The following is a 24,640-nucleotide window of genomic DNA, read 5'->3' as shown; positions in this document are numbered from 1 at the left end:
ACTCATCACTTAGAAGTGAATGCAAGTTCATCAGCACAGGACCGCAGGCCAGGTCCATAAAATCAGGCAGGGCCCGGAGCCCACCTCTGCCACACTAGCAGGCAGCCCTGTCGTGCCTAACTCCTGCGCCTCTCTCCCACCCCCATGCCTTTGCTCACTTGCTCTTCCACAGAGGCGGGGAGCCTCATCTCCCTTACCTACAAATCCAAACCCGTTCTTTAAAGCCTAGTGCAGACCCCCCACTGCACAGAACCCCCCAATCTCCCAGAGCAGTTAGCTCCCCCTCCTATCCCCTCATTCTTAGAGTCTAGAGCTTTTCACCCTGCAGTGGAACTGTTGGCCCTCCGCCTCCTTCACGAGACTGTGAGCTCTTTACAGGGAGCAACTTTTGTTTATCTCTTTATTGCCGGAGCCTAGCAGCTATAATAAGCATTGCTAAATACTTACAGAAGGAAGGAAAGAAGAAAATGGGCTTTATGATAACGTACTCCCCAAACTGGGAAATAAAATTATTGTTCAAATTTTTCTAGTAAAACCCCACATGTAAGGCTGAGATTAGCCATCTGAAGAAGTCTAAGAATAGGCAAGTCCCCAAATCTTCCCTTTCCTCTCCGTCCATCGTCAGTCATAGTTTCACCTCCTCTCAGCAGCCTGGAGGCTGCTCCCCAAAGCTCACCACTCCAGCTGTTCTCCTGGCGACCCCTCCGTGCTCTAGCCTCCTCGTCTTTCCGCCACTGCTTCCCAGCAACCCTCAGTCTTAGGTCCACCCAACCACCTGCCTTCCCTGCTCCCATCGCCAGGCTCTGAGCATCGCTGGAGGAAAACCACACACCTGGGGACTGGAGCCACACAGATTGAGTCTATGACCCTAGATGACCTTTTAACACTATAGATAATATTTCATATGTCCCTCGTTGACCACTGTTCCTGTTCTCCAAACCTTGGGCATATTCTGAAATCCCCCAATACCTTTCCACTCACCCAGCTCCTCTCAGAAGAAAACCCTACCTCCTACTTCCCAGCAAAAGTTGAGGACATCAGGTGGGAATGCCTTTAACTTCCTAGAACTGCCCCCCAACTTCAAATACCTTGTTAATGCAGTCTCAGGAAGAATGGCCCTCCCCTATCCAGGCGAACAGCCCCTCTGCCTCTGAGTCCTGACTCCCTGGCTTCCCCTTTCTCCTGAACCTATCCACTGGCTCGTTCCACTCCTGCTTCTAACACCTTGAAACAAAACAAAATGAACAAAGCAAATCTACCTTCATCTTGCATACCTTCTAGCTTCCACCCTCTGCCCCTCATGTCCCTTAACAGTCAAGTTTCCTTAAAAGTTTTTTAAAAAAATATTAAACATTTTAGAAAAGGAATAAAGCACCACTACATGTTGTTGTTTTTCTCTAATAAAACATGACAAATAGAGCTGAAACTCCCTTTGAGCCCCTCCCAAACTTCATTACCTTTTCTTCCTCCCCAGAGGCAACCACTGACCCAAAATTAGCCTGCCTGTCCGTCGTTATATGCATGTACTGCATACTTATCTGTAAAAATGTAGTATTGTTTTTCATGTTTATGTATTTTACATAAATGATATATTTTTCATATTCTACAACTTGCTTTTTACTCAACATTATATTTTCAAGATTTATCCTTATTAATACACTAGAGGCCCAGTGCATGAAATTCATGCACAGAGGGGGGTTCCTGAGCCCCGCCTGCACCCTCTCCAATCTGGGATCCCTAGGGGGATGAACGACTGCCGGTTTATCGTCACAATCTGGGACGACTGGCTCCTAATCACTCACCTGCCTGCCTGCCTGATCGCCCCTAACTGCCTCTGCCTGCCTGATCACCCCTAACTGCCCTCCCCTGCCAGCCTGATCTCACCCCCAACTACCCTCCCCTGCAGGCCTGATCTCGCCCTCTGCCCTCACCTGCCAGCCTAATCTCGTCCCCAATTGCCCTCCCCTGCTGGCCTGATCACCCCTCGGCCCGCACCACCATGGCTTTGTCAGGAAGGAAGTCGGACGTCTGGAAGATGGCCAGTCGACCCGGTCTAATTAGCATATTAAGCTTTTATTAGTATAGATACAAATCTAGTCTGTTGAATTTTTGGAGAGTACTCCATTGCATGACTAGACCACCACGGATTGTCTAGTTTCTTAGAACAGTGTCTACTCTTCAGTGTTTTTCCATCTCCCCTTCCACCTCCTCTTCAGCCCTCTCTGGTTTGTCTTCCACCCTCATCACACCACTGGAACTGCCCTAGTCAGGTGTCCAGTTACCATAGTGTTGCTAAGCCCCATGGGTGTTTTCATCCAAGTAAGATCTCATCACATTGACCTCCCTGCAACATTCTTCTCTGGATTACTTCTTCCTCCGGAGACCCTCTTCCTTCTTCCTCCCTTTCTGAGCTCTCAACTGCCATCTCCTTCATGAGTTATCAGTGGTCCATTGGTGGTTCTCAATGAGGATGGGGCAACTTTGTTCCATAGGGGTCACGTGACAATGTCTAGAGACATTTTTGGTTGTCACATGGCGAACGCTACTGGCCTCTGGTGGGTAGAGGCCAAGAATGCTGCTCAACATCCTATAATGAATCAAACCACACTGCAAAGCATTATCCAACACAAAATGCTAATGGTGCCCAGGTGGAGAGCCCCTGGTGTAGATGCTGGTTTTCTGTGAGGTTCTGGTCTGAGCACCTCACCTGCTCATTGAAGCCTTCAGACAGAGCTGGACAGGCTAATGCGTTTCCTAGGATTCCTGACTGACAGCCTTCCTTGGAGGCTGGACTCACCCGGACGCTGGGCCGCTCTGGAGGGACCTCGGACACCATGTTGTGGTTGGATATGTCACTGTTGGTGGTAGCCGGGCGTTTCCCACCTGCTTTATTGGACATGTCCAAGGCCGATCTGATTTCAAGTTGACCAGAAGAGAAGAGACTATTCAGAACCAAGAAACAATGGAAACCTCCATCCCTGTCCCACCCTGGCACCCCCTGTTCCAACATCAGCACAAAATGAGATCCCTCAGTGCTATCAAGAGGTCATCGCAGCTACTCCCTCAGCTCTTCTGAGACTATCTGCCAGTGATCCCGGAGTGTCTCCTCTTTCTTTCCTGTGAGTTTATTTAAAAAAACCTCAACCCCAGGACTCTAGAACTCCTTTCCCTTTTAATTTAAAAGACACAATAGCCCAGCGCACTATGAGAGTCATTTAATTATCTTTCTTCTTTCCCTCACTGAGCCAAGATGCAGAGCGAGTGGAATTGGCATTTGGCTCCCATGATTGTATCTGATTCCCTCACGACTCCCCTCAGAGGCCCCTGGGTGATGTGCCCAATTCAGGCCTGTCTCGCTCCTCTAGCTCAGCCTGTGAGAGGCACCAACCTGGGACCTGCTACGTTTTGGGAAAAGTGGACGAGGGTGTCAAGCCAGAGGGTCTCAGCAGCGTCCATCCTCAGAACTGAGGGGAGTGGCCCTAAGTCTCTTTGCTCTCCTTCCCCCGTCCCCCCCCCCCCCCGCTCCTTCCCGGAGGTGAAGTGTGGAGAGAGGTAGCTAAAGATGGAAAGGGCAGGCAGGGAGTGGGGCAAACCTACGTTTTCAAGTCAAATTTTTTGTTTTCTTCTGGGACCTGGCCAGTCACTGGGTGTAGAAAGGTGTTCCGTCTTTCATTGTGGCTGTGGAGGCAAAAGAGAGAAATCGTGGTCAAGACAAAGGAAGTGGAGACACCGCAAAGGGTGAACAGTTCCTGGGCAGTGACGGGACGGCGACCACGTGGGAGCTCGTCCCTCTGTCCTCCAGTGGAATCCTGAGGCGAGATGGAAGCAAACGGAAGACCGGGATGTGGAGAGAGCAGCACAGTCAGGTTGGGGGAAGACACCTTTCACTGGTCAGTGTTCACTACCTACTAGAGACCCCTGAGGCTGGAAATGAGCCCCACGTAACCTGTGGTCATCCTGGGCAGGTGTGGGGTGGGCAGGGAGGGGACTCCAACAGCCAAGATTTCACGTGTGGTATGTCCCCTCCCTGGGACAAGGCCCGCCAGTGCTCCACATAAAAACTGCTCACTCATTTCTGCTGAGAGAATCCTCCCATGACCTTGGACTCCCTCCCCTGCTGCTCTGTGTTCCATCTCCTTAGGAGAAATGAGAGATCCAGAAACTCCATTCCTGAGCTTGGGTTGGGACCCCCTCTCCCCGCTCCTCACACACACACTCAGTCCAGGGTCTCCTAGGGTAAGCGCTACTGGGTATCGCTGAGACCTCAGGCGTGTCCCACAGTAAGGTTAAGTGCTGGCTCAACAGTCAGATCTAATTAAGGGATGTGTGGCCCAGAAGTGGGGTGCTGTGAGGACAGCCTGCAGGAAGCAGGGGGCATGGACCAGGACAGGGTCTGTGCAGAGGCAGATGGGGAACAAAATCATGGAGGCTCCTTTGGAAAGTCCTGCCGTGCCTCCCAGCTGACTGAATGTCAGGCCAGTTCCCTGGTGGCTCTTTGGGGAGATGGGGGAGGAGATGAACGTGGAGGGAGCTGGTACAGTGGGTCTAAGCCACAGAAGGCAGCCATTTGAGATGGATTCGCCACACAGGGGACCACCTGGCAAGAAAGTTGCAGCCAGTGAGGGCTGGAAGGGTGCTGAGTCCTCCTCACCCAGCCCCGGGGAGACACAGCCTGGACAGAGCCTGCTGAGGTTGTGCCGAGGCTGTGGGTCCTCACACCGGCCACACTAGCACCCCCACGGTGGAGGGCCAGCTGGTCAGCTGGTGCCACGGGAAAGAGACCTGGGCCTGGTCCCTTCAGCTGCACGAGGGAAGTAAAAGAACCTTTTGGAGACCCTTTCAATAGCCCCGGGACACATCCCAGCCCCCGGCTGTCTGTTGAAGCTGAAGATAATATCAAAGGGTATTTTTTCAGCTTCCAAACCAACCATGTTGAGATCAAATTCAAAGGCATGTAGTGGATGGGAGCACAGCGGGGTGGTGGTGAGAGCCTAGGGCCGTGGTCGGCAAACTGCGGCTCGCAAGCCACACGCGGCTCTTTGGCCCCTTGAGTGTGGCTCTTCCACAAAATACCACGGCCTGGGCGAGTCTATTTTGAAGAAGTGGCGTTAGAAGAAGTTTAAGTTTAAAAAATTTGGCTCTCAAAAGAAATTTCAATCGTTGTACTGTTGATATTTGGCTCTGTTGACTAATGAGTTTGCCGACCACTGGCCCAGGGGGAAATCTGGGGTTCGCAGCCTGGGCTTGCTGGCCACCTGGCCCGGGTTCTAACACCAGTATATTGATCACCTGCTCCCGCTCCTCAAACTCTCTTCCTTCCTCCCTGCCAGGTGCAACCAGGATGCTCTCCTCAACTTACCCACAGGGAACCTTCGCAAGGATGGGTAGATGTTTTCAGTCACCCTCATCCTTGGCTCTGCCCCCCAGGGCCCAGGGGGTGGGCAGTCTGACAACTAAGGTCCTTCAGGTGCCAAGGTCTCTGCTTTTCCCATGTGGCACAGAGCACCGGTCCCCACCCCAGTCCCCTGTGCTTTACACGCTCCTTTGCTAACGCTGCTGACACCTTTCCTGCAGGCACTCGTACACACACACACACACACACACACACACACACACACACGTGCACACACACGCAGTCTGCTGTCAGCTGGCACTGTTTTCAGGGCACCGCGAATTCCTCCCTGCCCCAGACTCTCTACCCAGCAGCCCCTACAAATGACGTCCTCTCTCCAGCCCGGCACCACCAGTTCCAGCACAGCTTCCCCTTGACAAGCACTGCAATGCAGCAGCCACTGACCTAACTGTCTCCCGCCTCCAGGGCGGGTCGGCGGACCCCACACTCTGAAGCCCGGGTCCAAGGAGCCACCAACTCCGCCTGCTCTCACTTCGCTCGGCTTATGTCCACTGAAGAAATCCCTACCTGACCCGGCGATCGGCCCGGAACTTCAACATCGTTTTGGCAGCTCTGTCCCCGCTCAGCAGCCTCGGAGGACCTCCCAGCCACCCTGCTCCTACCATCCTCTGAGCAGTAAGTCCTTCGGTCCCTGGCCGAGCTCCAGACACTGCTGGTCCCCCCCCTCCTTCCCAGCTCTAGCACGAGGCAAAGGGGCGGGCTCTCCCCAGGTGGTGGGAAGGGTGCCCAGGTGCTCTACGGGGCCTGTGGCTCCCCAGCATCCAGCCCATCAGAGTGCTCCCGGCAGAGTAAAGCGAGCGGGGCTGCCCCTCCCAGTCCAAGTCCCCCAGGAGGAAATGCCGAGATGGAGACAGGCATGTGGAGCAGGTGTACAACTTCCAGCTAGTCCGGCCTCACTGAGCTAAGGACACAGCGCAGCTGGGCAGGCGGCGGAGTCTGGGGCTGGCATGCCCGTCTGCTCAGCAGAAACTCAGCCAGCCGACCTGGGGGAAGGCGGTCCTCCCTGCCTCCGCCTCCCAACCCAGACGCTCCGGTCCTGTGGGCTCAGGGGTTAAATGAAGCTCCGGATTCCTGTGCTATTGCTGCCTGGACGCCGAGGTGGCTCCGTCTCCTCTCTCCTCTCCCGGCCTGCCCAGCCTTCTTCTGTCTGGGCAGGAGCAGAACGAGCGAAGCTTTGCCAAGTTCCCCGCGCGCTCCCTTCGGACACAGCGCCAGCTCGCTTGCTCCCGGCGTGGGGTGGTCCAGCGGAGGAGCACGTGGAGCCGGGTGCCGGGCTGGGGAGCCAGAGCTGGTGGCAAGAACCGGCTTCTCTGCTCAGGAGAAAACGGAAGGAAGGCTTCTTCCCAGAGCGCGTGAGGAAGAGGGCAGCGAAGGGGCTCAGGGGGGTCACTGTGTGTTGATTTCTGAAAATCTCCCAGATGCGATGTGATGAACTCCAGCTGGCACCGTCAGATCTGCTCAAGGGCAAGGAGCGCTGCATTGTCGTTCACTCCCCTGAACTCTCCACGCCGCGCCCGCCGATGGCCAAGTTCCCCCTTCTCCGGGCATCCTCCGCGGCTAGGGCCCTCGGGGTGCAAGGGCCTCTGAAGGTCATCTCCTCCATCCCCCGCCTCCAGGCACGCCCGCTGGCTCTCCAGTCAGTCTCCCTAAGTGCCTCGCTTGCTTGTAAAGGGTTCCAGCAAAGAAGGCTCCAGACCCGCTGTTGTCTTACACCGCCGAGACGTCCCTTCCGATACCAATTTCCAGGTCCTCTGGCTTTCCAGATTATTCCATTTTTGTCTTCGGGGGACAGCATCCTTTCTGACCAGCATAGTTCCTTTTAGCAGCACCAGGCATTCTGTTGACATCATAGCCTGTTGTTATGGCAATTCTGTGACGTCCCAACAGACACTGAAAGGGAGGGGCTCATCTCATTTTTGGACTGAGGGTAGAACGCGGTCGGAGAACCATGCAATCAGTGACCAGAAGAGCAAATGGACAACATTATTATTTAACCCATGATGGAACGAGCGGGTCCGATAGAGCTGGGGCCTCAGCTGCTGATATTTAAGCAACTAATCCTACATTCCAAAGGCCAGTGTACTCAGACAGTGAGCGGTGCGTTTGCAAATGCTCTGCCCTAATGACAAGAGGCTTTGGGTCGCAGATGCCGCACCCTCCCACCAGCTCCCTGCGCCCTGCTGTGGGCAGGAAGAACGGGGCCTCTCCTGAGGCATCTGCCCGTGCACAGCAGCAGCTCAGCATCTGCTGAATGAATGAGCCAGTGAATGAACAAAAGAACCTCGCCATGCTCTGATTTCATTTTTATCCACCTGCATTTGGAGTTTGACATTCTATCACCAAGGGCTTCCCTATCTCTGCTCTCTCTTAAAATTAATTACTTCCTCTCCACGAGAGAAGCTGTTTCTGCCCCCTCATTCCCTCACTCAGCTCCCCTGCCTGGCTCCCCCTTGAATATCCAGCTTGGCTTGGAGCCATCTTCATTAGGAGGGGAAGAAAATTAAGCTCATCGGCACAGGAGGAGGGGGCGGAGGTGCATTGGGAAAATGAGTTTTTCTTCCTCTAGAAGCAAAAATACCCCCTTTTCCTTTCCGGCTGAGCTCAGGAGCCTCCCACAGCCTTTGCTTAAGTTGCAGGTTGAATTACTTCAGCACAGGGAATAGGAAGGAAGGCTCAAGGGTGTGCCCGGCCTGTTGAGAGCTCTGAGGTCCTTGGTTACGTCAGCACGCAGCACCCACTATGTCTAGCCGGGGCTCTTTTCCTTCCCACTAAATTGCACATACGGGGTTCCCACTGCAGGTTAGACAGCAGGAGGAGCTTAGCAGGTGCAGAACACTAGAGGAGGAAACAGGGGGGGGGGCACCATTTCTCTCTCCTCTGCCCTTTCTTCTGGGGGAGCAAAGGGCCTCCATTTCTCAAGGACAAGTGGTTCTGCACCTCCAAATGGACCCCCCAATGCCACCAGGGAAAGGCAGTAAAGTAGATTTGGGGATGGAGGCAGGAGCACCCCTAAACTCCTGGGCTGCCCCCTAGGTGTTCACCTTGGCCTTTGTACCTATGAAGGCGGCCCCCGTGGCAGTGCCATCAGTGAAAAGAAAATTGGCTAAGCCAGGCTTTCGGTCCAAGATCCACTGTGAATTAGCACTTTGATTTGACTTCTCCTGTGAAAATGAGACACCTTCTAATCCTATAAAATGATGGCTGCACGCTTCCAAAGTGTGAAATGTTTTGTGCCTAAGAGATCACGGTTATGATCATTTTGCTTCAAAACAAAGAAGTATGCCAGGTGCCGGATAGAAAATGACGTCACACGGTCTCAGGCGCCAGCGGGCTGGGCACGTGGGGCTGGCATTCCAGAAGTGCCAAGACCAATAAGCGACAGAGAGGAGAGGCAGGTCCTCGCCGCTTGGCAGGCATTTGTCTCTCCATCTCCTGGGGCTTTTCCGCAGTTCAAGGGACGCTCGCAGCCTCCGAGTCCTCGTGACCGCCTCACCGCAGGGAGAAGTGTCCCGGTTCCCCTCCAGGCGTCCTCCCCAAGAGCCGGCCTCTACCTGGAGTGATGTCTGGCACTACGCAGTCAAAAGCAGCACATGCAACCTGGGTCTTCACGGCCCCTTGCACACGCACCCCCCCCCCCCCCCCCGCCCCAGGCTGGACGCCCAGAGCTCCCACTGTGATAAATATTCAACAACTGGAGAAAGACACTCAGCTCCTTGCAGCCCCGGGCCCCTCGGTTATCTGCCCTACACCAGGCCCTTCATTTCCATGGCTCCGAGACTCTGCTGACGAGAACTAGCCCTGGCCAGGCCTCCTCATCCTCCGACCGCGCTGGCTTCTGGGGGTACCGCTCATTAGACGGAGAGAGGACGGCGAGGTGAGTGGGAGGCAGGGCTGCCTCTGGCCCATCCCTCTCGCTTCCTTCTTCCCCCAGCAAATTCCAAGCCAACGCTGTCCACACTCCAGGGAGGATTTCTGCGGTCAGCGGAGGAGAAGGTGGGGAGAGGTTTGGCTTCCTCTCTCCTCCTCCCGCTCTGGATCGCATCATTATTTTCAAGGCACTTTATCTGCTCCGGCATTCTGTCCCAATTAAAAACCAAGCGAGGCTTACATTTCCAGCCACCCTGATGTGCCTGCCTCCTGGAGCGCCCCCAGGCATTCCTGGGAAAACATCCACTCCCCAGCCAACCTCTCCCCGCCAGCCAGAGTCCCTCTGTGGCCCCCACTGCTGTCGCACACAGAGAAGAGGCCCCAGTGAGTCAGGCCTGGTGGCACCTCTGGGCATGTGCAAGGGAGGAGCCCTCGGAGGACGCGGCCTCCTTTCCATGCGCTGCCCACAGACCCAAACACCAGGTGCAGGCTCTGGGGGCCCAGCTGCCAGCGTCGCACTTGCACTCGCTCTCTCTCCTCTCCGTCCTGGCCCCGCCCCTCCTCCTATGCCACAGTCATTTCCAAACTGGCAAGAAGAGGGTGTCCTCCTGCAAGCCAGTGAGCTTAGACCTCTGAAGATGCTCGGTAAACCCTCGCTGCTCTTTCTTGCTTAACTCTGCCAGTGCTCACCCCCCACACCACCCTACCCTCGGGCCTAAACACATTTCCTTACCCGCCTCCCCTGCAGGGGAAGGCCACGCTGCCTGGGCCCGCACCTCAGGCAGACAGCACGGAGCTGGCCCCGGAGCCAAGGGGTGGAAATCACGAATAAGACCCAGGTCTCCTCCCTCCCACCCCATGTGGATGCCCTTCCCCGAGTCTCACTGTAGCATCTCCTAACCCCGGGCCTGGGCCTCTGCCTCCCTTTTCTTCACTAACAGGAGAGGGGAAGCCTAAGGCAGCAGGGAAGGGTGGGAGGGTCTGTGTACTCTTTAGTCAAGAAAACGGCTCATTGTGTGCATGTGTACACGTGTCTAGGTGTATATATGTGTTTATGCATATGTCTGTGTGTGTGCATGTGTGAATGTGTGTCTGTGCATGTATAAATGTGTGTATCTGTGTGTGATGCATGAGTGTGTGTCTATGTGTGTAGTGTGCATTACGTAGTTTGTGCATCTATGTATGTGTACGTGTGTTGTTTGTGAAGTATGTGTCTATGCCTAGTGTGTCTGTGTGATTGTGTAAATGTGTGTGCATGATTGTCGCGGTGTGTAAATGTGTGTATGTATGTTGCATGTGATGTATGTCTATGTGTTATGGTGTGTGCATGTGTCTATGTGTGTACATTTCTATTGCGTATGCATGTAAATTTGTACCTGTGTGTAATATGTGTATGTATGTGTAATGTGCATGTATATTTGTGTTATGTGTTTGTTGTATGTGTAGTATATGTAAGTGTAGGCATGTCTATATGTGTGTACATGTCTATAAGGCATGTATGTGTGCCTATGTATGTGCAATGTGTGTAATATATATGTGTATGTGGGTACATACATGTAAATGTGTGTGTATGGGGGGGGGAATATGAATATCTCTTGGGGGAACTTCGTGGGGAATCTTCATGTTGATCTTCTACCCTAGCTTGGACTATCTCATCCTCAAACTGATTATTTTACTTTATGATTTCCTTTGTCTTCTGGAGAATGAAGGTGACCAGGGTGGCTATTCAGCATTGCCATGCTGGTTATTAAAATGTGGAACTTCTTCCTTATTGGTTGGTAAAGAGCTGCTCTGCCAGCCTCCTCCGCGCCCCCCCCCCCCCCGCCTGAGACCCGCCCTCCCCACGTCTGGGTGACCCAGAGAGGCCGCAGGGCCCTCCAGGACTCCCGTGTCCTTCACATTGGCTACATTACCGAATGCCACTCCTGGGATCGCCATTCCCTAACTGTCTGAACACAATGTCCCTTCAAGTGTTAAAAACTGGGGTTCTTGGCCCAAAGAGCGTCATGGGCAGGATGCAGGCATCTACCCCTCACACCCTAGCCCAACGTGAAAACCTGGGCCAGCCAGTTCCCTGGGGCCCCTCACACTCCCGTCCTTGCTTTGGTTTTGCTCCCTGCGGGGGAAGGACAGTGAGAGAGGGAGGGCAAGGAGCTCCCTGGGGTTCCAGCTCCACATCTTCCTTCTCCCAGCCCTGCCTTCCGCGTGGCCCCGCTCCCCCAGATAGGAAGGGGAAGGAGGCTCCAGTGTCCTCCCCGCAACCTCCACGCTGCCTTCTCCTGACAGCCGCGGGGAAGGAGTGCTGAGAGGTAGGGCAGGGCAATAACTAATTACCCCTCCTCCCCAGCTGAGCCCCACCCCAACCCCCTACCCTTCAGAGGCTGAGGCGGCCCAGCTGTCCTCTCGCCTGTGCAAGGTCATCCGCTCCCAGCTCAGCAGCTTTGGTTCTGGCCCCGCGGAGAGCAGTGACGGACCGGCGGGGAAGAATTCCACAGAGTGTTTGTATGAAGCTGGGCTGATGTCCCTCCTTCCACACCCTCAAAAGCTACAAATGCCTTCTTGGGTCCCAATCCAGCAACTTGAGAGGGACAAGCTGTTCTCTGCCTTAGTTTCCTCCTTTTAAGAATGAAACAATGGCAATAAGCGACGTCTTGTTCAGGAGACGGCACAACTTTCCCACCAGAGGAGACAGCAGAGGAGGAGGGCAGATAGTGCCGAGGGGGGTGCAGAACGGAGGGAAGGAACTCCACTCACGGACGCTGGGAGGAAGGTAAGGCCCGTTTTAGAGTCAGGGACGCTGAGGCCACTGCCCCAGCTACGGCGACAGGAGAGACGAGACAAAGTTCCCGCGTCCTTGGCTGCCCCAGTCCCGTCTACCTGCCCAGCCCGAGCGCCTTGTGTTCGGGAAGGAAAAGGAAGAGAGTTTCGTGGCCCAGGGTGATTCCAGCTCCACGGGCCGCTGGGGGACACGGGATGAAAGGCACAGACCCTCTCACTCGTGACCCCGGTGGGCATAGGTCTGGGGACTGTGTGTGTGTGTGGGGGGGGGGGGCTGTCTAGATATAGAGGCGGGGCGGGACAGCCACATCCACACTGCCTACAGCCTAGCCTTCTTTGTCACTGCGCCCTGGCCAGCACCTCGCACACAGCAGGACCCGAATGGCCGTCTGATGCAGCGGCTGGGGAGGCCGGCTCGGTCTGACCACGGTGCGGGTGGGGGCATGTGCATTCCGCTTTGTGGTGTTGAATTGTGAGTGGGAGAGGCAGGAGAGCTCAGCCTCAAATCCTCTCACGGGACCCCATGGGCAGGTTCTCCATCTGCTCCGGGCCCCTCCTCTCCCTGCCCCCTCCCCTACTGGCCAGCCGGACTCTGGTAAGAGTCTACAAAGCAGAGGATTTGTCGGGGGGAGGAGGAGAGCAATAAATCAATGGGAGCGGAAGAGCAGGAGCTGGGCAACGACTTCCGGAGGAAGGAGCCTTTCCCTGGGGGGCAGGGGGAGGTGCATGGGGTGAGGGTGCAGAGGCAGGTGGGACGGCAGCAAAGCTCCAGGGTAAGGTGCTCCTGGGACCCAGGGAGGCTCAGCTGCATGTGCCTCCTGGACTGGGAGTGAGAGGCCAGCGGGGACGCACATGGATTGTGGGAAATTCTGAACATGTCCTTTGCCAGGACTGAGTCTGGAACGTCCCATGTGCTTGGGGAGCTTGCCTAGCGCTCTGAGGGCAGAGAAATGTCCTGCATTGCTGTCTGCTGGGGGGGGGGGGGCAGCGGGGGGGGACCCAAAGGGAGCGTGGAGACGGGCCACCAGCGGAACCAGCCAGGAACCAGCCGTGCCTGGAGGGTCGTCGTGCCTTCTCCCTCTAAGGACTGAGGACACCGGTCAGAGCTCCTGTGGCATCTCAGAGCAGGAAAGTACGATGCGGAGGGGAAAGGCCTTGGAGGACATTTGAAGAAAGCTGTCTGGTGAGGACAAAGAATGGACTGTGGGGACTACCCTGAAGGAAGGGGGGGGCAGGGCTCCCAGAGCCAGGACTCGCTGCTTTTTCCTTCCTGGGCCTCAGTTTCTGCATCTGTAACCTGGACGGATGCCGGAGTGTCTGAGGGGATCAAACAAGATCACGCTGAACGTCTAGGACAGCACTTTTCAACCTTTTCATATCCTGGCACACATAAGCTGGTTACTACAATTCTGCGGCACATCAAAAAATATGTATTTTTTGCCAATCTGACAGAAGTATAAACCTGATTGATTTACAAAAAAAATAATAATAATAAAAGTGATTTTACCTATAGTTGTATATAAGTTTTTCTGGTACCAAGAATTAACCAATAAGGTGCAACCTTACTATGCAATGTAAACAATAAGATGCAACCCTCGTATATGACCTTTATATTTATGGTTCAAGCTCGGACAGCTATTGCTGTGTTGGCTGTTGTCATTTTGTTATTTGACAATCTAAGGGAGAAGGGGTCAGTGCCCCTGACTACATAGTCGGGGATTGCATGCTTTAGAAATTCTCGTGGCACACCGGTTAAGAATTGCTAGTTTAGGGAAATGCTTGACACCTAATAGTTGCTCCATAAGTGGCTGATGTCACAACCATTAATAAAGTAAAGGGATAAAATAAAGCAAGTAGCACTATCTCAGATCTGTGCCAACCCATCTAGCAGCCATCAGTCACAGGTAGCTGTTTACAATGGATGCATTAGAATGAAATAAAATTAAAATCCAGTTCCTCCGTCAGACCGGCCACATTTCCGTGGCGGCCACAGTGGGTGGGGCAGCTGTAGCAGCTCCCCGGGCAGGGCAGCCCATTGGCCGGCGCTGGGCTCGGTGTCTCCAAGCCACTCTCCAGCTCTGACACTTACTCCCGACCCGCTGGTCCTCCCACAGCCGTGGGCTCGGGGTCCTCAGGGAGTCGCACGTGCCCTTTAAGGCCTCCGTTAAACAGAGAGAAAGGGGAGTCTACGCCAACAACAATAACAAAAACGTTGAAAATCTAAAACCAAATGATACATTTCAAAGTCCAATTAAAATTAATTTGGATAATCCATCATTTTTAAATGGTATATGTATGAAGACCCCCCCCTCCAGAGTGTAAAACGATGGTTACTAACAGCCCCACGGGGGCAGGTGGGGGTGGGCTCCGGGAGGTGAGAGAGGAGAGATGAAAAGGGGGAAGAGTTCAGGAGAAAAAGTCTAGACACACAGGGACATGTTCCTCCCTCCTGCCTTTTCTTTTCTTTTTTTTTTTCTACTTGGATTGGCCAACTTCTGGCCGAGGCTGGAGGCGGGGAGAGGAAAGGTGGTCTGCAGGGTCTTTTGGTCCAGAACAAGACAAGCCAGCAAGGGGGCGGGGCCTAGGAGCTGCCCCCAAGGACAGCAGGCTTAGGAGTCTTCCTTCCCCTGCACCTGCCCTGTCCCCCCCCAAACCTGGCTGGAACCTGTGCTAACACATGACACGTGAAGCAGGTGCCAGGGTGTGTTCCTGTGGCTTAGAGAAGGGAGGATGGGAGAGGTACTCCCCAGCCTAGACCCCAGCCTGGAGCCCAGACAGGAAAGAGGGGCCCTGGGGAGGAAGGGAAAAGGGGGGAGAAAGGGAATCAGGTAAGAGACACTGCTGCTCTCTCCCTGTCCCCTGCCTGGCAGTGGCCTTGAAGGAAGACGAGCCATGACTGGAGGAACACGCTTTGGGAGGTCAGTAGAGGGGAAGGCAGGTCTGGGCCAGGACAGAAGCCGGTCTTGGTAAGTGACACCTGAGTAACAGGTGCCGCTGCCCACACCTGTCGGAGCATATGAGTAACCATCCCGCTGCTGCAGCTTCTGGCTGAGCCTGGGAATAGCACGCGCTGCGTAATTCACAGGGCCCCGTGCGAAACAAAAATTAACTCTCAGGATGGCAACAGCAGGGGGGTGCACCAAGCCCTTCTGAGCATGTGGGGCGACTGCACGGGTTGCACGCCCACGGAGCCCCCACTCCCAAAGGCTGGTCACATGGCGACTCACGCCCGGTACGAGGCAGAGCACGACCGTGGCCCAGTCTCTGCCTCCCCCTCCGGCCCGGCTCACATGCCCAGAAACTGGCTGCTGTGCTCTCGCCCTGCGGCGCCCAGGCTGGCACCGCCCCCTCGCTGTGCCTGGTTTCTGTTTGCCCGCGGGCAGGCCAGCCCGAGAAAGCACCAGGAAGAGCCAGCACCCTGTGGGTTAGCCCTATCTCTCAGATCTGCCTCAAGACTGGCACGGGGCGCGCTCTGTGCCTCCCACAGACCATGATTTCACCCCAACCTCTTCCCTCCCAAGAAAGGGGCCGAGGACAAAAGGGCTCCCGGCTTCGGGGCAAAGTCGACCGTTCTGCGTTGGAGGCTAGTAAGGCCCTCATTTCGTCACGTGCGTGTGCGGGGACAGACGGACCTCAGCTGAAGGCAGTCGGCTGGTCCACCCCCTGAGACAGAGCCAGGAGCTCCGGTCACACTCTGCACGATCGGACTGGTCACGAGACGGGGCCGGAGGGGGAGAGCCGCGTTCTGGAGGTTGCGGGAATGAGGGTCCTAAATGGGAAGTTGAGGACAGCGGCCAACAACCACCTGCACCCCAAAAGATTGGTGGCCTTTCTTCCTAGGTTTCAACTTTGCTCCCCAATGACAACTTGGTCTTCTTAAGGAGTTAAGAGTTCTTCCCCCAACTCTCTGCACCGGCCCCGGCGCTGTGTCTCCCGTCCACGTCTCCCCGTCTAAACAACAGGGATAACGGGCCGGCACAGCTCAGCTCCTCCGGCTGCGCCTGTCCGCCTTCCTCCCCGGCCATCCCAGGAGGTTGACCCTCGAGAGGCCGCGCTCTGTGCTCCGCCCGGAGCAGGAGACAATGGCTCCGAGAGGCAGGCAGAGCGGCAGCGGCAGCTTTGTGTGGGGTGGCCACTAACCATTGTCTCCGCATCGGAACAATGGTTTGCATCTCTGGCTTCCGTGCCCAGTAGCTCGCCCCCTGGATGGACTAACCCAGTCCTGGAGGTTTCCTTCTAATAAATGGGAAGGATACAGAAATCTGGCCCCAGGGTGGGGATTTGTGTCCGGTTGCAACAAAAGCTGGCTCCAGCTGAAGACAGGGGTACATCTAGTGTGCCCTCACCTGTCCCAGAGCCACCCAGACAGACAGACAGACAGACAACCACTCACTCACCGGAGCGCTCTGCGGGCCCTCTGCTCTCACTCCTGTCACACTCAGCAATAGGGAAAAGGCTTCCCTTTAATACTCACCCGGTCCCTGGGGGGTAGCAATCATTAACAGCCACACATGCTGGCTGGCCTTAACCCCTTCCGCGCTGGGCTGGCTCCAGCTGGCTGGTGGGCCGCCCCGTCCCCTCTTCCCAGCCCCGAGGAAGTGGCGGCTCCCACCTTGCCGCCACGCACCTGAGCAATGCGCTGCCTCCCATGTGCAGGGGAGCCCTCTAGTCCCACCCCGGCCGCCCCGCCTGATTGGAGCTCACTCGCAACCTGAGGCGCTTGGCTCTGGCACGATGCCCAATTGGATGAGCCCACATTATGAAATATTTGCTTCACGGGCCAATAGAGGAGCCGGGATCTGGGGGAGGGATGATATTTTTATTTATTCCTGGTGGAGGGAGAGCAGACAAAGGTAGTCATAGCATGCCCAGCCCTGGGACAGAGGCCGTGGGAGGCGAGCCGTGGGCCGCGGAAGTGCCTCTGTCCGGGTCGAGTGCACAATCCCTGCAGGTGGCTAAGCGGTTTCAGCTCCTGGCTGCGTAGCTAGAGGGTTTCTTTGCTTAATAACGGCCCGCCTCACGCAGGAGTTTGGAGAGTGGCACCTGGAACTGAAATAGAAAGGAAGAGGGGAAACATCCTGACAGGCAAAGGGCTGCTCAGGTCTGCACAAACTATGTGGCCACAGGTAAGTCTCTACAGGTCCAAGTAGCAGAAATCATGTTTACATCCAGGATGCAGAAGAAAGGTGGGCAGGAATAGGGAGACACCGATCGCCTCTTCGCCCCTTTAAAAATGGGCAGCTGATTTGGGGAAATCTAAATTCAGCATAAAAGCATCCACATGTAGGCTGTATGTAAATCTATACAGATACTAGTAGGTGCACGTGAGGAGCTCCAGGCTCTTTGGAGTTAAGTCCCTGGCAGGATTTTTCTAGTTTGAGCAAAAACGTCAGGTAGTCTCCAAACCCTGTATCAGAGCATCTCACCAGAGCAAAGATATCAGCAGAGAGAACAGTACGAGCTCAATAAACATATTACGGAACGTTCACTCCATAGAAAGCCTTTAGGTGCCGTCTAGTGGGGATTTTAAACCATGGTCATGAATACGATAGGAGACACAGGAGAATGCAAATGCCCTCGCTCTCACACCCACAGTGAACACTCCCTTCTCCTTCCAGGCCCAATGGGTGATGGGGCTGCCCCACCGCTGGCCAGCCTGGGTCTAGTCGCTGGCACCTTCTCCTTATCACTGCTGGTTCCTGTTTGGCTATCAGTAGTCCAGCCACTGTGGCTCAGGACCTGGGCTTAACGCAGCCAGGGGCCTTATCTTATCTGCCCGGGGCTGCCTCCCCAGTGGCCTGATGGCTGGGAAGCCCTGGTCTCTTAAAGGGGCTACACTGCACTGTTACCTGTTTCATTCACCCCCAAGCATACCCCCAAAACCTGGGGAGCACTGCCTATGGAGGGTCAGATGCACCATACCACCCCCGCTCTGGCACCCTTTACAGCCATAGCTGAATGCAGGGCTGCTAATGGAATGTGCTCGTGACTTAAAACAGGGAAAGATGCTGATGTTTTAGATGCCATTTTAAATGCTTAGCATAACATGCAAATACCCCCTGCACCTCAGTATTTCCAGGCTCCTGCTCTGTTACGTTTTTAAAAGGGGATCAGGATACAAAGTCCATATTTTTTTTTTTAAATCAGTTGTATCTCTATATACTAGCTGCAAACAATGAAACATTAACATTTTAAAACATCACAATAGTGTTAAAATATTAAATATGGATAAATTTATAAAAGGTATGCAAAATCTATACACTGAAAACTACAAAGCATTCTGGAGAGAAGTTAACTAGAATCCAAATAAAGGGAAAGATAAACTGTTTGCATGGACCAGAAGACTCAATCTTGTTAAGAGAGCAATTTCCCCATATTTTTCTATGGAGTTATCATAATCCCAAACAAAATCCAAGCAAATTCTTTGTAAACATTGACAAGCTGATTATGAAATGTATATGGAAATTCAAAGGACCTAGAATAAGTAAAACTTAGAAAAAGAAGAATAAAGTTGGAAGACAAGAGTACTGACTTATAAAGCTACAGTGTGGTATTGGCATATAGATGTACAGATAAATGTTTATTAACCAATGTCACCCCAATGCATTCAAATTAAAACATAGATAAATGGAACAGAAGAGTCCAATGATAAACCATGCATATATGGTCAATTGATTTTCAACAAAGGTAAAAAGGCAAGTCAGTGGGGGTAATGTAGCCTCTTCAATACAGGGTGCTGGGAGAACTGGTGATCACCTACCAAAACAAAACAAAAATCCTGACCTACAAACATTCAGAAACTAACTCAAGAACGGGTGGTCTTGCTCAGTAGTTGAGCGTCGACCCATGCACTAAGAGGTCGCTTGTTTGTTTCCCCGTCTGGACACACACCCAGGTTGTGAACTAGATCCCCAGGAGGGGGCATGCAGGAGGCAGTCAATCAACGTTTCTCTCTCATTGATGTTTCTATCTCTCTATTCCTCTCCCTTCCTCTCTCCATAAAAATAAATTTAAAAAAATATTTAAAAAATTAACTCAAAATCAACTAATATATAAATGTAAGAGCTAAAACTAGAAGAAAACAGGAGAAACAACTTAGTGACTCTGGGTTTGGCAAAGATTTCTTGAATTTGACACAAAATGCACCAACAATAAAGAAAAATCAATAAACTGAACTTCATTAAAATAAAAAACTTTGCCGTTCAAAAGACACTGTTACAAAAATGACAAGGTAAGCCATACACTGAGAGAAGAGATTTGCAAAACATGTAACTGGCATAAGACTTTTATGCAGCACACTTAAAGAACGATTATACTTACTATTAAGATGGCAAAAACACAATAAATAATGGGCAAAAGATTTAAACAGACACTCCGTCAAAGAAGATATACAATGTCAAAGTGCATGGAAAGATGCTCAATGTCACTGTCACTAGGGAAATGCAAATACAAATGAGCTAACACCACAGACCCAACAGAATAGCGCCAATGAAAACTGACCATACCAAGTATTGGCACGAATGTAGATGACCTGGAACTCAGACACTCCTGGTGACAATGTAAATGGCATATCCACTTTGGAAACGCTTGGCAATTTCATTTAAAGTTAAACATACAGTTATCAAACAAGCCATTGATTCTCTTAGGTTTTGTACCCAAAAGAAACGCAAGCAGATGTCCACACAGAAATTGTACACAAATGGTCAGAGCGACTGCGTTGGAAGACCCCAAACTTCAAACATCCAAATGTCCATGAAAAGGTGAGCACAGTGTATGTGTCACACCCATACAACGAATCTGCCTCAGCAACAAAGAGAAGTGAATTACTGATCTCCATAACAACATGGATGCATTTCAAAATAACTACACTGAGTGGAGGAAGCCAGCCCCTCCACCAATAAAAGTGTATAGTGTCTGACTCCACTATATAAAATTCTTAAAAAATACAAACTAATCTACAGTGACAGAAAGCAGATCAGAAGTTGCATGGGGAGGGGGTGAATAGAGGAATTTCCAGGAGGCAGGAAGAAATTTTGGGACGATGCATATATGTGCATTAACTTAATTGTGGGTATAGTTTCACAAAACATATCAAATTTTACCCTTAATAAAGGTATATAAAAGGGGGGAGCCTTCAGCGGAGACACTGAATAAAACCACCCCGCTACTCTTGGCCCACCCATTACGTGTACACTGTGATGGAATGTGGATGGGGTGGGGGAGGGTCCAGCTTTTCCTAGTGACCTGCTTTAGTCTGACAGAAATGCTGATTAAAGGCAGGGATGGGCTTAGCCCCTGAATCAGCTAGGACTCTTCTTAGTGATTTAGGTCAAATAATGTGGCCGACCTGAATGTGGTCTTTATAAAAAGGCAGGATTATTTGTTTTATGACAGAAGGGATAATATCTCATAAAACCCTTTACATTCCCAAAGCACACTCATCATTATCTCATTTGATTCCTTTATGGTCCTATGAGGTGGGCAGAAAATATTAACACTTCCATTTTCCAAAAAAAAAAAAAAAAAACAACTAAGAAAAACCTCCCACATACAAACCCCTGAAGCTTAAAGAGGTAAATATAACCCAGCTCCTACATGGAGGCAAGGCTGAACCCTATAGTTGGGCCAGATCTCTCTCCTGCTACCTGCGTGCCCCTGCAGCCTGGCGAACACCCTCCCTGTGTCCCCGGCCCGGCTTTGTCCCAGAACCGTGGGGAACATGGGCCTGCACCGCAGTGCTCGCCCAGCACTGGGCGGATGCTCTGGACAGCGGCCAGCCACAGACCTGGAAGGGGCTCCCAGGATGGATGAAAACAGCGGCAGATCCAGGGTCAGAATAGGTTCAACAAAGGGGAGTGGTCAATGTTAAGTCCGGGAAGACTGGTAGACATGCGGGGATCCAAGGATCTAATTAGATCACGCATCTGATGAGAAAAGAGGGGGGAAATCCAACCCAACACCCCTCCCAAGGCAGGAAGTCTGGTGGGTGTGGAAGCAGCTGGAAGCTGTTAGAGGCTCCAGGCCAGCGCCCCGGCTGGACGCCAGGCCTCTGTGTCCCTCCTCTCCCTCCTGTTCTCTCTGTCCCCCATCCTCCCTCCTCTTCTACTCTGGCCGGGGTGCAAGAATAGTGCTGGCTGGGCGCCCACCTCTCTCTCCCTTGTTCTGAGGACAGGATGATGGGAAAACCTGCAGAAACTCAATAATCGGGATTAATAATATTTTAATGTAAAATTTCAAATAAACATTAATGCAAAAAAATCTGTGATGAATGAAGTATTTTCAATAAAGACCGGATCGGTATTACTGAGTTTCCCTTTTGCTTGAGGCTCCCACATGGCTTGGAGTGGCACTGGTACTGATCCGGTCTTTATTGAAAAGGTTGATATTTTGTTCTTTGTGAGTTTTTTGTACTTATTTTTATTTTTTTTAAATATTGCATTAAAATAATGTGGCCGACCTGAACATGGTCTTTATGAAAATAAAGGATTATTTCTTTTAGGACAGAAGGGGAAAGATATCAAGTAAAACTCTTTACGGTTCACAAAGCATTCCCATCATTATCTCATTGGATTCTTTCATGGTCCTCTGAGGTAGGCAGGAAAATGTTACTTATCTTGATTACTGAGTCTTTTGACATCCTCTTACATTTTGAGCCTAAGAAGAGTGCCTTACCCTGTGAATCTGGGGGAGGGAGAGGGAGATGGGGGGACTGGACCAGGACTAGGGAGCGTCCTGCACTCTTCAAACATCCTCGGTGCATGATTAACAAAGAAAAGGCTGAGAAACGCCTCCAGTTTTAAGGGGGGGCAGAAATATGGTCCTGGATTAAACTCTAATGACATTATTAGGGCAACTGGTGAAATTTGAATACGGGCTGCCTGGAAGAAAATAGTATTGCAGCAATGTTCTATTTCCTGAATTGGTTCACTGGGCTGTGGTATGCAAGAGAATACCCTCGTTTTTAAAGGGGAAAAAAAGATGGAGAGAGCCCAAAAGGGTGACCGCTGCCGGAGAGCCACCAGAGGGGACAGTGGAGAAGGCTGATGGCAGGAAGTCTTGTCCAGAGACTGGAGGGCTGGTTGGGCATTTTTCTCACAGAAAAAAAAAAGAATTAACCTTGAATTCCTAAATCACTCCTCACCCTCCCCAGGAAAACTCGGGGTATCCTCATAAAAAAAGGAAATTCATGCTTACCTAAGCCATGACACTAGCAAGTGCCTGTCCTGGGCTGATGGAGGAGAATCCTGAGAGGCCAGGTAAGTGGCCCAAGGCTACAGTTAGGGAGTGGGTGGGCTGGGATGAGAGCCCAGGACACAGTCCAAAGGCTGTTCTCTTCCCACTTCGCGTTCTTGTGCAAATCGAAATTCCCTTCTCGTGCATCATCCTGCAGCTAATCTCCTGGTTTATTTTTACTGACTTCCATCTGCACTGGCCTTGAGATTGTTGGCTCTAGAGTCAGACTGCCCCAGTTTAAATCCTGGCTCCACCAGTTACCACCTAAGGGGCTTTGGTGAGTGACGTAATCTCCCTCTGCTTTCGTTCCCCAGCTGTAGAAAGCATTCATATAAGAACCTGCTGCATGGGTTTTTTTCAAAGGATTAAATGAGATGATACAAGCGAAGATTTTAAGAGAGCTCGGGCACCTAGTAAGCGCTCAGTAAATGTCAGTAATAATTACTACCTGGCCCTGCCCTGGACTGTCCACTCATGAGAAGCAATGGCCTGCTAGTGGCGATGAAACCCCTCAGCACTTTGACACATGAAGATGGATGCGTAATCACTGCTCCTAAGGAAGTTATCCATCAAGATGGCACCGGGAGATTCCTAAATCTAGTTTGTAATACCCTAACGCCAACCTCCCACTTCCTTTTCCCGAGGAGTCAGAATAATCCACCCCTGAGAAGCTCAGGGAGGTCTGTCTGCGCCCAGCACTCTGTGAACTGGGGGTGAATTTTTCCTGTGTCATTTCACACTTGGAAGTTAAAAAGCAAGTCAGTTCGCCCGGCCAGCATGGCTCAGCGGTTGAGCGTTGACCTATGACCTAGGAGGTTCGATTCCCCATCAGGGCACATGCCCAGGTTGCAGGCTCGATCCCCAGTGGGGGTTGTGCAGGAGGCAGCCAATCAATGATTCGCTCTCATTATTGATGTCTCTCTCTCTCTTTCCCCCTCTCCCTTCCTCTCTGAAATCAATATAAAGGTAGTTAACAGGTCATCTTTCTGTCTTAAAAAAAAGCAAGTCAGATCTGGGGTTACATCACTGGGGTTAACTGAGAAGACAAGTTCTAGTGCTTTCGCTGTACCCATCCACTATATGTAACATATCACATGGGCAAGTGCTTGCCCCTGAGGCCCACTGGGCATGAGACAGGGCCTCACCTTGCCCCTAGAGTCAAAGAGAGGACAAAAGAGGCCACTGAGTCCTGAGTGGTTCTGGTTCTTCGGGAAAGCCCCTCTCCAGGGCTGATTCCCACCGGGAGCCATCTGCCCGTTTCAGAGGTGTGGGTGTGGGAGGACCCAGAGCATGAAAAAGTGACAAGGCCAGCAGATTACGTGTAGGGGGCTGCAGAGGAGCAGGCCAAGGGCAGGCTGGTCAAAGGTCAAGCAGCCTCAGGTGTAGCCCCGATGGTCCTTCTGTAACAAAGGCAGAGCTGGAGCGGGCAATCCTATATAATAAAAGCCTAATATGCAAATTGTTTTGACCAGAAATTCGACCCAGAAGACCCTGGAGAGCAGAGGAAAGGGCTGTGTGAAGTGGCAGCAAGGGGGGTGGGGGAGTAGACGCTGCTGCACGTGGATGCAGGGCAGAGCCAGGGTTTGTGGGCCCCATAGCTCGTTCAATGTGGGGTGTCCTCATACGAAAAAAGAGAGCCTGCCAATACAAATTACAGTACCCTGGAGGGCCAGTGCAGGTTAGGGCCTGGCTGCATCGCTCCACGGGAAGCTGGCCCCATGCCTGTCAGTATCCCTGACCTTGTCGCACACTCACCTGCGCTCATCTGAGCCCCCTGGCCCTGCCCCAGCACTGTGTCTCTTTCCCTTCACACAGTGCTTTGCCGGGCCTGAGCTGTTTTATGGCTGAGAGCAAGAATTAGAGCCCCCACCCCTTGGAATTAAACCCCTCCCCCTCACTGCAAGGGGGGGTTGTATTTTTCCTGACTCCCCCACCCCCTCCAATGCATGACACCATCACCATCACCCACCACCAGGCCCAGGCCCTCCCCACCCATGCACTTTGCTGTGGGTAGCCCCACCTTCCCCAAAGGGCACTGCAGGGGCCCTCCACGCTGCCAGAAGGGGTGAAACCGCAGCTCCCCCAGCCTCCTGGCCCCCTACATTCCAGCCCCGCGCCCAGAGTTTGACCTCCTCTGCGGCTGGCTGCAAATGCGCTCTGTTACTGTTACAGAAATAGCCCAGCTCCTGGGCCCCTGCAGGCCCTCCCTCTCCTCCTCTCGGAGACACCCCCACCTCCAGGCTCCAGGGGAGTCAGGCAAGATCAGAGGGAAGTGCTCGGCTCTCCATTCCTCTCCCACACGCCCTGGCAGAGCACAGCCAAGCGGGCCTGCCTCCCACCCTCCCAGCC

General features: G+C 52.7%; 1 protein-coding gene across 11 annotated transcripts in view; it reads right to left on the bottom strand.

The window, feature by feature from the left end:
- The window catches only part of PLEKHA6 (pleckstrin homology domain containing A6), a 135,596-nt gene that overhangs the window by 41,313 nt on the left and 69,643 nt on the right, over positions 1-24,640 (bottom strand). For 10 of the 11 annotated variants that reach the window (XM_079761807.1, XM_079761810.1, XM_079761808.1 and 7 more), the window contains 2 exons: positions 3,598-3,678; positions 2,798-2,912 (listed from right to left, as the gene is read on the bottom strand). In XM_079761807.1, coding sequence (XP_079617933.1) covers positions 2,798-2,912; positions 3,598-3,678 — 196 coding nt within the window. Of the gene's footprint in view, positions 1-2,797; positions 2,913-3,597; positions 3,679-22,252; positions 22,274-24,640 lie in introns of those variants that run through there. The other variant, XM_079761806.1, reaches the window with a different exon arrangement.

The sequence above is a fragment of the Cnephaeus nilssonii genome (genome assembly GCF_951640355.1).
Source record: "Cnephaeus nilssonii genome assembly, chromosome: 21".
Taxonomy (NCBI): domain Eukaryota; kingdom Metazoa; phylum Chordata; class Mammalia; order Chiroptera; family Vespertilionidae; genus Cnephaeus; species Cnephaeus nilssonii.
This window is presented reverse-complemented; position numbering and strand designations above follow the sequence as displayed.